At 43.6% G+C, this 14,516-nt stretch overlaps 1 protein-coding gene across 1 annotated transcript in view; it reads right to left on the reverse strand.

Moving 5' to 3' along the window:
* Positions 1 to 13,890, reverse strand: part of LTBP4 (latent transforming growth factor beta binding protein 4) — a 248,222-nt gene extending 234,332 nt beyond the window's left edge. Inside the window, exon 1 of the mRNA XM_089659117.1 lies at positions 13,568 to 13,890. Coding sequence (XP_089515243.1) covers positions 13,568 to 13,845 — 278 coding nt within the window. The 5' untranslated portion in view covers positions 13,846 to 13,890. The remainder of the gene's footprint in view (positions 1 to 13,567) is intronic.
* Between the last annotated feature and the right edge of the window lie 626 nt (positions 13,891 to 14,516).

Here is a 14,516-nt window from a genome sequence, read left to right on the forward strand (position 1 = left end):
TAAAAACGAGTAAAATCCTAAAGATACAGGAAGGTGGAAGGTACCCCTGAACAATAAAATGATTGTTGACCAGTCTGGCTAATTTTAGCCAAATTTGGCAAAGACCCCCTAAACTAAGGTTGTCCAAAGACTGCCATGCATTTGCATGTCAATAATCTCAGCAAAAACCTGCTATAATCTGCACTCTAGCCTGGCCATCAGGTGAATGCCGTAGATGAGTAATAGACTGATCCCATTTCTTCCCAGAAAAGAGAGGGATTGTCATCAGCTCAACCTAAAGATTTTCCACTACCCTGTACGGTTCATGTGTTGTAACAGTGACGCTCCAGGGCATCCTTTTTCCACCATGGTTCCTCCAGAGGTTCTCCTGCCTATTCTCCTTCCTTATGGTGCCTACATAGTTCCACCATCCAAAGCAGGGACAAGGGGTGGGCAGAAGGGGAAGCTGCCCAGAGTGCAGTGATGGGGAGTATAGCATTAAGTCAATTAAACTCCTGGGATATTACATAGTTAGTCTGGCTGAAAAAAGACAAAAGTCCATCCAGTTCAACCAAAAAAAAAGTTATAATCCTACACCCACAGCCAGGGGCGGACTGATAACTCATGGGGCCCCCGGGCAATAGGGGATCATGGGGCCCCTGTGTTCTTGCCCAAACTCAAAAAAGCCTATGAAAAAGGTACCAGGGTCATCTCATGGGGCCCCCTACTGAACCCGGGCCCTCGGGCAGTGCCCGAGGTTCCAAATGGTCAGTCCGCCCCTGCCCACAGCTGATCCAGAAGAAGGCAAAAAACCCAGCAAAGCATGAAACAAGCTCCAGATCAGTGGCTAGCAACCACTGGGCTGCTCTAAAAGCAAGTGTTGTCATACTGTGCTCCAAAGTGCCCACTCTCCACGCTGGAAACTACCTTCTAGTCGCCAGAAAGCAAGCAATTGGCCACACATGTGCAGTACACACTTCATGCCAGGTGGAGCAATTGGCACAGGGTGGGACACCACATTCTACGACATGCATTAGGAGCTGGAGAGGGGGCACAGTTCCACATCCTTGCCCTAGGTGTTGAATCAGCCAGTCCCACTACTGCCACCATTAATGTTACTCAGAAATGTAAGACCAGTCACTCTCACCTATTGTCCCTCAGGTAATTAGACGCTGTCACCAATGATCCTTTTGGTTGTCTGTAAAGGGGTCATTCTTCCCCCCACTAACCACTAATGTAATGCCAATCTTTTTACCAACCACCAATATAAAGTTCATTTTTCTCCCACTAGCCACCAATGTAAGGGTAATTCTTCCCACTAATGACCAAAGCAAGGGATATTTTTTCCAATGACTACGAATTTAAGGGACATTTTCCCACTGACCAACAATGTAATGAAGTATTCTTCCCACTTACCATCAATGCCCTGGGGCACTACACTGACTACCAATGTAAGGGTTAGTCTTTCTACTGACCAACAATGTAAGGGGCACTAAACTGACCAACATTGTAAGGGGACATTCATCCTACTTAACAGCAATGTAAGAGGCATGCGTTCAACTTACCAACAATTTAAGGAGGTACCACACTTATACCCAATGTACAGGATATTCTTTCCAGAGACCTCTGATATAATGGTGCTCCTTCTTATAATGACCAACAATCTAAGGGGCACATTTTCATTGGCCACAAGTGTAAGGGGGCAAAAATTCCCTGGCCACCAATGTTAGGGGTTATGTATCCATTGACCACCAAGGGGGATCTACAAACTGTGTTTCTTGTCAAGCTATTATTATTGGTTTTATTTCATGATTATTTCTGAAGGTCATTTCTTAATATAGAGCAGGATGGTTATAAATAATCTACGCTGATGTCAAATGTGGCAAAGGTGCCGCAACATCTCCAAAATACATCCCTTCTCCCTTCTTAACCAATGAAACAACAAAAAGGTACTGATTAACTCCCTGGTTTCCTCTCACCTCGACTATTGCAACTTCCTCCTAGTTGGCCTTCCTTTATACTGGCTATAACCTCTTCAGTCTGCCATCAATGCTGCTGCTGGACTCTTCCACTTTAACAATGGTTCAGTGTCCCTCACTACCAATCCTTAAACCGCCTTCCTCTCACCCAACAAATAAAATCCAAAAAACTAACAAAGGTCTACGAAACCATCCACATCTCTGCCCTGAGCATCTTCACCATCCTCATTTCAGAATGCCAACTAAACCTTCTTCTTTCCTCCTTCCAAGAATTACTGCTCTCTAGCTCCCTCGTAACCTCCTCCCATTCTTCGCCTCCAGAACTTCTCCCGTGCCTCTCCCATTCTATGGAACTCCCTACCCCATTCTGTCCAACGGTCTCTGTTCTGTATATTGTTTATCATCATTGTGTTGAGTAGGGAGCTATCTATTTGGGCATTCACTGTAACCTGTTTTTATAAAGTGTTTGTTAAAAATGAAGATTTCCCATAAACCACTGCAGCCATTCAGCTTCTACAAGAACACCAGCGAAGGCCTCCATTCTCCCTTTGATACACATATGCCTGTGAGTTCTTTCATTGTGTTTATTATAGTCACATACATAGCTAGATCAAGTTTAAATGTATTCAATGTGATTTGTAGGTAGTTTTCCAGAAATGTATTCATTGTATGCATTTGTGAGGGACATGTATACAAGCATATTGTAACTTCAGTTTATGTGATTGTATTGCAGTTTTACAGAACTATTCACAGAAGTAAATTCAGTTTGGAATGAAACACAATGCTGTTTCTGTCAATTTTGTTAGCTTGCTGTCGGCTAACCGTTAGTAAGACAGCATAGTCTCCTATTCTGTCTGCCTTTAGGCGATCCCTGAAAACCCATCTTTTCATTGAGGCCTTTCCTGCCTCTAACTAACACACTGTGCTTTTACTTCCTCCATCAGTTTATTCCTCAGAGTTCTTACCTTTTGTATCTCTTAACCCTCCCTTTTACGTAGATTGTAAGCAGGATCCTCCTAACCCTCTGGTAATGAACACACCAAAGTACCATGTTATGAAGATTGTGACGAGTGGCTAACATACATGTGAACTGAAAATAATTTCAAGGGTTCCTCTGGGGGAAAAATGTTGAGAAGGGTTGCCCTATTGAAACTCCTGCCACATTGCTGGCCACTGTATGGCCACTCTGTAGTCAGCACTAAAATCCTGACAGCCAATAATCTTGGGGGTTGGGATTTTTGTGGCTGACAACTATTTTTTTTTGAGGGATATGGGGGGGTTCCCCCATAAATAGACATGCATATTTGGGCAGTCCATGTCCATGCATGATAATACCAAAAAAAAAAAAAAAAAAAAAGGTATTTTGGTATTCCGAACATCTGATTTTTTTCTGTTATGTATCACCAGCTTTAAAGGGGTCTTCTACCATACCCATACATTTACCCACTCTCCTCTGGAGCCATTTGCTAGTTCAAAAATAGGTGCCGATTCCTGTAGGATGCAGCTATTTATGCAATCTTTCTTCCTAAAGGAGTCCTCTACCCTTTTTAGGGGTTTTAAAACACAAGAACACTTGCAAATATGTATGAACAAGAGACATAAGTTTTAGAGCAGCTTCAATGACAGAATACAGAATGGTAATCATTGTGCCAGCCAGGAATGATTTTGATAGCATTACAGCTTCTCTGTTCTGCAGGATAAAGGAGGACTTATGTATAAAAAGGTTCCTATGTTGCAGATAACATTATCATACTGGTTGTCAGTGGGTAAGGCATCCTATGTGTTACTAGAGTGTCCTTTACCAAACATGAGATGAATGTTTCTAGCGCTGGGATCTTGGTGTCACATGCTTGTGGGGCTGGCTTTGTAGGTATTTGGTGCAGAGAGAACCAGGACACAGGCCCCCATTATATCAGTCTGCCCCCCCTTCACATCAGAGACACCCCTTCACATTGGAAGACCCCATCACATTAGATCCTCTTTCATATATGAGGCCCTTTTAATATCAAAGCCTCCCTCTCACATCAGACTTCCCTTCACATCTGAGCCCCTTTCAAATCAGAGTAACCTCTTTAACATATGAGACCCCATTTCACATCAGAAGCCTCCCATCACATTATTATACAGTATTTAAATAGCGCCAGAAGGTTTGCTCAGCGCTGACATTAGACCCCCATAAACATAAGAGCCCTCCTTCACATCAGAAACCCCCATCACATTAGACCCCCATAAACATCAGAGCCCTCCTTCACATCAGAAGACCCCCTTCACACCTGAGACTCCTCCTCACATCAGAGGCTCCCTTTCACACCAGAAGCCCCCCCATCACATCAGACCCCCATCAAATTACAGTTCATCCTTCACAACAGATGACCCCCATCACCTCAGACTCCTTTCACATCTTAGCCCCCTTTCACATCAGACACCCCAGGCCACAATCACGTGCATTGCACACGGTTGTGAAGCAGCCCAAAACGCTTGCAACAGTATCTCCGCCAAATGCAACATGCTGTTTAGCATGCAGCTGAACTATATCCAAAACAAGCTGATTAAAAATAAAAAGGAACATACATTCCACATTAATAATTATGCTACTAAAATTAGTGTATGTTGTAAATTGCCTCTGGTATTGCTCCCATTTCTTCTTGCCGGGGGTTGCCATTTTGTTGAAGCCCAGAGCCCCTGAGCAGCAGTAAATCTTTAGGCTGTCAGCAGAGCAGTCAGAGACAGTGTATTACTAGATTTTAAACAGTATAGACGCTTCATTTTCTGACAAAATTAATTAATATCACTTTAAGGAATTCAAGCTAAAAGTAGCTGCTTAGCGATTTCAAGACTCTGGAATTGACTACTAAATACCAAAGCAACTTTTGTTCCTTGGTCCAGCTACCTTCCTGAAATATGGGATCACATAGAATTTTATCAGGTGTACCCACATACACCAGTGGTGACCAGGGCGGACTGACCGTTTGGAAATTCGGGCACTGCCCGAGGGCCCGGGGTCAGTAGGGGGCCCCATGAGATGCCCCTGGTACCTTTTTCATAGGCTTTTTTGAGTTTGGGCAAGGACACAGGGGCTCCATGATCCCCTATTGCCCAGGGGCCCCATGAGTTGTCAGTCCATCCCTGGTGGTGACTGTCCAGATAGGGATCTGGTAAAAATTTCCTATGGGGTGAAGCAGAGGTATTTACAGTAGATGACATCAGTGGTGTAGAAGGTCAGGAGAAACAGAGGTCATGGCTATAAATGCCACCATCTCATTATCACTCAAATCCCTTTATGGTGCAATTAAACCTGTGTACATGGTGGATTCACATGAGTGAAAATGATGGGATAACACATGCTGGTGTTATTATTATTATACAGGATTTATATAGCGCCAACAGTTTGTGCAGCGCTTTACAATATAAAGGGGAGACAGTACAATTACAATATGTTTCAGTACAGAAGGAATAGGAGGGCCCGGCTCGTGGAGCTTACAATCTATAGGAATTGGGAGGTGGGACAAAAGGCGATAGCTGCGGGGGATGATCTGACAGAAGTACAGTTCTTAGGTGGAGGAGGCTTCCCTGAATAAGTGAGTTTTCAAAGATCACCTAAAAGCAGACAGGTTGGGGGCTGACCAGACATACTGGGGTAGGGAGTTCCAAAGGATGGGAGAGGCTCTGGAGAAGTCCTGGAGGCGAGCGTGGGAGGAGGTGATGAGGGAGCTAGAGAGCAAGATGTCTTGTTATATATCTTGTTTAGTGGATGCCTGGTTTACAGGGAATTGTAGGGTTAGGGGTGTTGGGGCCAGTTGCAGATATCCAGTCTCATGTCCTGTACTGAAGATCAACAGCTTAAAATGGACATTCACTCAAATCCTAACTACACCTAAACCTGCTCCCACCCCCCATTCTAAGCCTATTCTTACTACCTTGTAAAGGAAAGATATATACCTATTCTTAGGTGCTCTGGTCCAATCCCACAATCTGCTCTTCAGTGTAGAGGAGGGACAGCCAACAATGGATGCCCCATAGCAAACCTTGGGTGACGTTATGACCTAGGCTCTACACCCGTTGGGGAGGTCATGTGACCAGACCAAAGCGCCCTCAGAATAGGCAAGTATAGACATCTTTCCTTTTCAGGGTAGCTAGAATAGGGGTAGAATGGGGTGTGGGAGCAGGTTTAATGGGGTGTGGGAGCAGGTTTAATGGGGGGTGGGAGCAGGTTTAATGGGGCGTGGGAGCAGGTTTAATGGGGGGGGGGTGGGAGCAGGTTTAATGGGGGGGGGGGTGGGAGCAGGTTTAAGGGCCCTTCCACAGTTTTTGATCAGTGGAATAAAAATGCATCCCTTTAAATCCTATCAAACTTTTCACACTGGTCAGTTACATTTCAGTTGGGCTTTTCATAGTTCTGCCTGCTGTAGTTTAGGTGCATGTTTGGTGCATTTATAAAACTGCACAAAAACACACCTCCCTATTGAAAATGCATCAAAAATGCACCTCCAGTTGAGTTTTCGGAGCATTTTTTGAGTCATGTGTCTGTTTCACATGTGCATGCTGATCTAAGAAAACATACCTGTAACGTACCAGAAGCGCGGCATGTTTTTCTCACGTACTTGCAACAGAGCAATGTGATAAGCAGTGTAAGTATACTTAGGAGTTGACTGGACTTCTGCTTTAAAGCCCAAATCCATTTACAACAGATTGGAAGTGGGTTGAAATATTGTTAGGTTTAGACACTGTCCCTTTAGGGCTGGTTCACACTATAGAAACGCAGTCCAGAAGCATTCCAGATGCGTTTTCGCATGCGCATTTTTGATGTGTTCCGGTGCATTTTTTATGCGTTTTTGACATGTTCCACTGCATTTTTATGCATTGCAGTTTATTTTTTCCACTCTTTTTCTTTAATTTAAATAAGGACATATGAGTTCTGGTGCGTTTTTGATGCATTTTACCGTGTTCCAGTACAGCTCTGTGCAGAATTAATGCATGTGCTACTTTTTTTTTGTGCAACGGAATGCACTGGAACTGCAAGCACTGATGTGAACTATGACATTGACAACCATATAATCTACTTTCTGTGCGTTTTGGATGCAGAAACAAAGCAACTGAAATGCATGTAGATTTAAATGCACTCTGCATTCCTCTTTAGAGTTCTTTTTTTTTGGTCTGATGCCCTTATTCAAGTATGTATTCTTAAATCAAAAAATCCCTTCTATTGCTCCTAGTCTCCTCCAACTTTCTTTTTTGTTGTTGCTGTGATCTGACCTAGAAACACAGAAGAGCAGCAGCAGAAAAAAAGACCAAGTGGTATTTCAATTCTGCCCCAGTTTTTATGTAGCCCAGTGCTGGACACACCTTGCTTTAGTATGCATTTGGCTTGCTGCCCCACAATAAGTTGCTATGCTGTTGCTACATCCTCCTCCTGCCAGCAGGGAGAGAGCCAAGTTACTCTAGCCCAGGGGTGTCAAACTGGCCGCCCTCCAGCTGTTGCGAAACTGTAAGTCCCATCATGCCTCTGCCTTTGGGAGTCATGCTTGTAACTGTCAATCCTGCAATGCCTCATGGGACTTGTAGTTTGGCAACAGCTTGAGGGCCGCCAGTTTGACACCCATGCATCTAGCCCAAGAGACTGTGATACAAAGTGCTTGGAGTGCTGGGAGATGTAGTCCAAGAGAGCGGCCATGTAAAGAGGGGACAGCTACATCAAACTACAAAGCCCAGTGGTCTGTGCAGCAGGAGGAGCAAGGAAAAGCAATATATATTTTCTGCCCAGGAAGATCCTGCTTTCTTGCGCCTCAGGAGTTTTGCCTTGCGGGAGTCTTGCCCTTAGGACCTGATGGAGTGAGCAGATCGGTGTAGAGGCCTAAGCTGTTTGGGCCAGAGTGTTCTCATTCAACCCACCGACTGGAACCATCACCGTGAGGTCACGGCTCCCATCATATCTACTGATTCACCTGCCACCTAGAGGCCGCTACTACCACAGCCACCATCTCAGAACCTGTCCTTGAATAGGGTCCCCACTTTCACTGCAGGCTTTGTTGTCATCCAGAAGAGTTGGTGAGTGGGCCGCTGACCCACCTACACTCAACACCTGACGCAAAACTGAGAACAGGACATCTATTCCTTTTCTGTTCCCCTGTACAGTCAGACCCGTATGACTGTGGCCCGTAACTCTTCTCTACATATTGTCACCTCAGGATATAGTTTCATCACAGTCCACTAAGCCTTTCCCTGGCTAATGAGTGTTGTATTGCACAGTTAGAGAACAGCAATACTGCATTTTCACTGTCTGAAGGAGGAAACCACCTTATGTGCACCAATGGTCGCGTACTGGGCCCCAACAATAGCCAGTGAAGATCCCTCTCAGACACTGCCCCTTTTGCTCAGTTTACAATTGCCCTTTTCTAGGTTGTTCATGCTGCCCTGTTGGAGTAAGACATCTTAACCAGTCTAGGCCTAGCACAGCCACCATATAATCGCGTGGGCAATATAGTCCTTTTCAATTGTCTTTTAAAATCCCTCTCATTGCCTGCCAGGTATTCAGGTGGTATTGCTACTACTTATGCTGATCTGGGCTACCACCTTAAAGTGTTACTAAACCCAGGACCCTGCATTCACTATATCTGGTCTCCCAGGACCCTGCATTCACTATATCTGGTCTCTCCGGACCCTGCATTCACTATATCTGGTCTCTCCGGACCCTGCATTCACTATATCTGGTCTCACTGGACCCTGCATTCACTATATCTGGTCTCTCCGGACCCTGCATTCACTATATCTGGTCTCACCGGACCCTGCATTCACTATATCTGGTTTCCCCGGACCCTGCATTCACTATACCTGGTCTCCCAGGACCCTGCATTCACTATATCCGGTCTCCCAGTACCCTGCATTCACTATATCTGGTCTCCCCGGACCCTGCATTCACTATATCCAGTCTCCCAGGACCCCGCATTCACTATATCCGGTCTCCCAGTACCCTGCATTCACTATATCTGGTCTCCCCGGACCCTGCATTCACTATATGTGGTCTCCCCAGACCCTGCATTCACTATATCCAGTCTCCCCGGACCCTGCATTCACTATATCTGGTCTCCCAGGACCCTGAATTCACTATATCCGATCTCCCCGGACCCTGCATTCACTATATCTGGTCTCCCCGGACCCCGCATTTTCTATATCCAGTCTCCCTGGACCCTGCATTTACTATATCTGGTCTCCCAGGACTCTGCATTCACTATATCTGGTTTCCCACAGTACACAGAACATGGAAATGCAATTATTTTAGTAAATATAAACTGCTAAATACCTTTTCTCATCAGCAGTTAAAGCAGTCTTGTAACTTCTATCAGTGTCCAGCAGAGCACTGGTTACAGCTTGTAGGAGGAGGTTTCTTTCTGCTCTAGGAGGATTTGAAACCCCTGCCCTCTGTCTGGACAGTGCTGATTGGCCCTGTGCTGATCACATGCACTCTCCCAAGAAAAAATAAAAAATAAACTGTAGCAATACACACTAAACAGAGCATGTGTATGTGACTATGGATTCAGTCTGTATCAGGTGATAATTTCAACAAGAGGAGGGGCAGAGAAATCAGGATCTAACAGCTTTTTTTTTTTTACACAATGCAGAGGATTAACCCCTTAGGTTCCACAGTGAGTATAACAAGCATGCTTTACCGCATATACAGACTGATTTTACTGTTGTGGGTTAATGCAGGCCATAGATGGGGAGAAAAACTGCAGATTTTTCTTTTAAAAAACGAAAAATCGGTTGTTCAAGTGGCCGACGTTACCATCAATGGTAAAAAAAAATCGGCCGATTTTCATCCCTTCTACAGCTGGCAAAAAGTGTCCCTGCAAAATCGGCCGATTTTTTTCCAACTTTACCGAAAAAAAAAACGGCCAAAATACCGAAAAACGGCCGACCAAATCGCCCACTAACGATCCGAAAATCGGCCGATTTTATTTTCGGCCGAAAAATCGGCCGATTTTCGACCCATCTATGGCCTGCATCAGTAACACTTTAATTACTTACGTATACGTATGCTTCACTGTTTCTGCTGTAACTATAGCTCATCCAGAGTGCTGATTTGGGTTATGGAAATTGACTTTCATCGCATATGTTAGATGACCACTTTACCAATTAATAATCGATAAGGTAATTTATTTAATGCTTCGTCTCTCTTTGCAGCAGCTGGACACAGAGTGTTGAAATATTTTTGTGTTAAATTTCCAAAGGAAGGACAGAAACAAAACTGGTGTCAGTAGGGCAGGGGCCCAAGGAATGAGTAGCAAGGAATAAAAAACCCATCTTTATCAACCGCTCCTTCAGTGGTAGCGCTCTCTCTCTCTCTCTATATACACACACATACACATATATACATAAACACATACTGTGTGTGTATATATATATATATATATATATATATATATATATATATATATATATATATATATATATATATATACTGTATGTGTGTGTGTATTTTTTACTATATACTGTATATCCTTTTGCTTGTTTCTTCCAAACTATACATATTAGGTTCCTTAGAATTTATCTTAGAGATAGTAAGTGGCTATATTCGTTCTCCGTGGCCCCCCTGTATGTAGGAACGTAGCCGCCCTCTTATGCTCACTCCTGAGATGGACTTTGGGATGTGCAGTGTGCATAGAGCACTGTAAAAGACTGCAACTAATGTGCACTGCCTGTTCCAAACAAACAGAAGTGAGAGGAAAAAGATGAGGTTAGAGAGCTCATGGATGATGTTAGGAGGCAGGAAACATGGTAAGAAACTATTTCATGAAAAATAAATTACAGGGCCACACTACCAGGGGCGGACTGACAAATCATGGGGCCCCCGGGCAATAGGGGATCATGGGGCCCTTGTGTCCTTGCCCAAACTTAAAAAACCTATGAAAAAGGTACCAGGGGCATCTCATGGGGCCCCCTACTGACCCCGGGCCCTCGGCAGTGCCCGAGTTTCCAAACTGCCCCTGCACACTACACACTAGTTACATGTTCACACTAGCAGTTGAGGGGCTGTAAAACCCCACGAGACATGCTTTAACTGCCTCCCAAACTGCTCCCCCTCTATCTGCAGAGACAGCTGCTAGGGGCATCCACAATCGAACACAGATCGGTCTTTAGAGACCAAAGCGATTTTGAATGAGCCCTAACTCGTTGTAACAATACAACATGACTAAAATAAGGAACTTCCCATATCTATCTGCTCGAATTTCTACTTCCAAACCCATGAAACTCATAGGAAGTTCCTTATTTTAGACATGTTGTATTGCTATTAATTTATCTTTTATAGATACACATTCTGCTTTTACTCCAGAGGAAGCAGATAGAAATCAGTGAAATGCGTCAAGTTTTGGAATATTATCTACTATAAAGTTCTGTATCTATTGATTCATAAATTAATTTATAACATGATTATTTTTTTATGGGTATGTTATATATATTTTATAAATCACTCAATTATTTTATTTTATTTAACCGCTTCCCATTCGCCCTATAGCAGTAATACTACTACAGTGCGGCACGGGTGTACAAAATCACATATATACACGTGATTTTGCATTTTGCAGGTAGGGGGTGCGCACGAGCCGCTAAGAGAAATGTTCCACTTTCCAACCGGTGCGCAAACTCATGCCAAACCAATTTGCTGAATAACACAGAAAAGGTTGTTTTCGCAATACTGGGAACAGGCAGCAGGTGTAGAATATGTTCCTGAACTGTCCCTTCTCCATGTTCCTGAACTGTCCCCTGTCCCCTGTCCATAGACTAAGCTTGTCTCTCCCTAAAAAGCAGGTCTCTGCCTTTACCTGCTTGCCCCACATGCAAAACTCTTTCCATGGCCACAGCAGGGGATCTATGTACCCCTTCCCATTCACAAGATGGCTCCCACATTTCGGGAGAACCCTATCCAATCAGACACAGGCTCCCCCAAGATGGCAGCTCGAATTCTGTGCAGGGGACAAGTCAGAGCTCAGCAAGGTTACCCTATCACCAGAGGTAAAGAGCAGCAGCTGTGTGACCGTTAACCTGACAGAATGGAATCCCCAGTCCTCATCTTAAAGGGTAATTCTACTTTCGTGAGAAACAATATACTAAATAAAAAAAATTAGTATAGCATATACAATTGCTACACAAGCCATATTATAATCTAATGTTATCAAAAATTACCTTTCTTTTTTTTCTGCAAAATTCAATAAATATATTAACCTAGAGGACACCCCCAGAAATGTCATTTCCAGCTTGTGTGATTGGCTCACTGATTTTCCCAGAAGTCTGCATTAAGATACAAGTCAGATTTTAGGCATCCTCTGCAATTGAAATTTCAGTTTTGGTCAAAGGGGATAAATACTTCTAAGGGGATGCAGGCACTGCAGCTATTCTCATCAGAACACTGAGAGTGCACCGGGTGTTTATAATGCACCAGACCCTCCCATTCCATATCAATCTGCAAAGAAATCTGCTATGAAGTGCCTGGGAATTGAAATCGCATCTAATGAATGTGAATGTCAGTGTCTCAACGTGCGATTTGCTGCAGCACGATTTCTAAAGTAGTTCTTGCATTAGTTTTTGTGCAGTTTTGTTCCGATTTGGAAATCGCACTGCAAATTGCAAGAAATTGTTGAAAATCTTCACACGTAGCAATAAAATGTATAGAACTCGCACCTGAAATTGCACTGAAATTGCACACAAATCGCACAATTTTAAATCACAGCGGTGTGACCGAAGGCAAAATCCCTGCAATGTACTTTGATTACCCAGAGGGGATGTTTTTTTCTCACAAAAGTGGAATTACTCTTTAATACAGCTCTTGCCTTTATGCTTGTTCCCAGTAACTGTGAAATGTTGAAGCCATAAACAGCCTGGCATTTGGCATTTTTTGGAAGAAGGCTAGCAATAACATTTTACATAATTCTGACCCCAGCCAAGATGTTTGTTTAGTTTTGGATAGGAAATGCCTGTCAACTTTTGATTGCCGGCAATGTCCCCATTTCTCCTCACTTCCTATCTATTTGACAGGTGTCAGAGAGAACAGGGAATTAGGCATTATCATAAACATTCTCTAGTAGCTTGAGGACTTATTCACACTAGCAGTTGAAGGGTGGTAAATCCCTGTGGTTGAGCCACATTTTACTGCCCCCATCCCCAGCCGCTCCATCTTTAGCTGCAGAGGCAATGGCCGGGTGGTGTATGCAATGCTTTGTGGCTATGGCAGAAAATATACCACTTCTGTGCGGTGCCCGCCAAACAAGTGAATGGGGCTGTTCTGCAAGCACTCCACAACCGCATGCAGTATATGCGGTTGCTGCATTGCAGTGTGGGGTTCAAGGGGTTACAGCAGGCAGTAAGGAGGCGATACTACGCCTTCCCACCGCCTGTCAAATGCTCTCTGAAGAACGATCAGAATGCAGAATGCTTTTCAGAGATCAAAGCATGTGTGGACCAGCCCTGAGAAAAGATTAGAAACTCCAGCATGATAATATTGCAGTCTGTGCCCCATGAGGAAGATCTAACGATATCAAGTAAAACTTTCCTCTACTTCTACAAGACAGATGCATTATACTTTAATGCAGAAAAATAAGAATACAGATATCTCATACCTTGAATTTCTGGATCCTTTAAAATGTAATTTCTTCACTGAATTTTCTTGCTTGATTGTGAGTTTCACCTTTTCACCATAACGACTTGTTTCATTTGTGTTTTGGAGGAGTGTTTCCCCATGGCTAGTGTCCAGTAATTCACGAAAGGTTGCGTTGATTTCCAAGACCGATGTTTGATTCCCTTGTGACTCCTGAAATTCACTCAAGTGCTGGGCCAGGCCCTGAAGACCCAAAAGTCCAACCAGCCACATCAATATAGTCTTAGTGACCAAAACCATTGTGGCCAAGCCGTACAGATAGGAAAACACTTGGGTTACAGGAATGTTAAGAGAAAGACAAAGTTTACAGTAGAACACATAGAGCTGAGGGATGACAAGCAAAAGTAGACAAGAGAGGCAATGGAATTGAGTGAGATTGCTCAGAAATAAACACCAGGAAGAAAAAAAAAAAACTTAAATGTGGATTGAGAACCAAGAGCAAGCATTAAAAGTTTAACACAGTGGATATGGAGTATAGAGCAGAAAAGCAGAAAGAATGTAGCTGGGGGTAGGCAGAAATGAGAATGATGCACACAGTAGGCAGAGAACTTACAGAATGATTTACAAAGATCCCACAGAGGGATGCAAATATAAGGGAACTTATAGAATGACCTACAAAGATCCTACAGAGGGATGTAAACATACAAGAAGGTACAGAATTACATACAGAGATCCCAAAGAGGGATGGGAATATAAAAGAACCTAACAAATGACCTACAGAGGTCTCAAAAGAGGGGTGGAAATAGAAGAGAACTTACAAACTGGCTTACAGAGATTCCATAAAGGGATGTAAACATACAAGAAGGTACAGAATTACCTACAGAGATCCCAAAAAAGGATGGGATTATAAAAGAACCTAAAGAATTACCTACAGTGATCCCAAAGAGGGATGAAAATATAAAAGAACCTAA

This window comes from Staurois parvus, unplaced genomic scaffold (assembly GCF_062004578.1).
Source record: "Staurois parvus isolate SC_StPar_1 unplaced genomic scaffold, SC_StPar_1.0 ptg001133l, whole genome shotgun sequence".
NCBI classification, from domain to species: Eukaryota; Metazoa; Chordata; class Amphibia; order Anura; family Ranidae; genus Staurois; species Staurois parvus.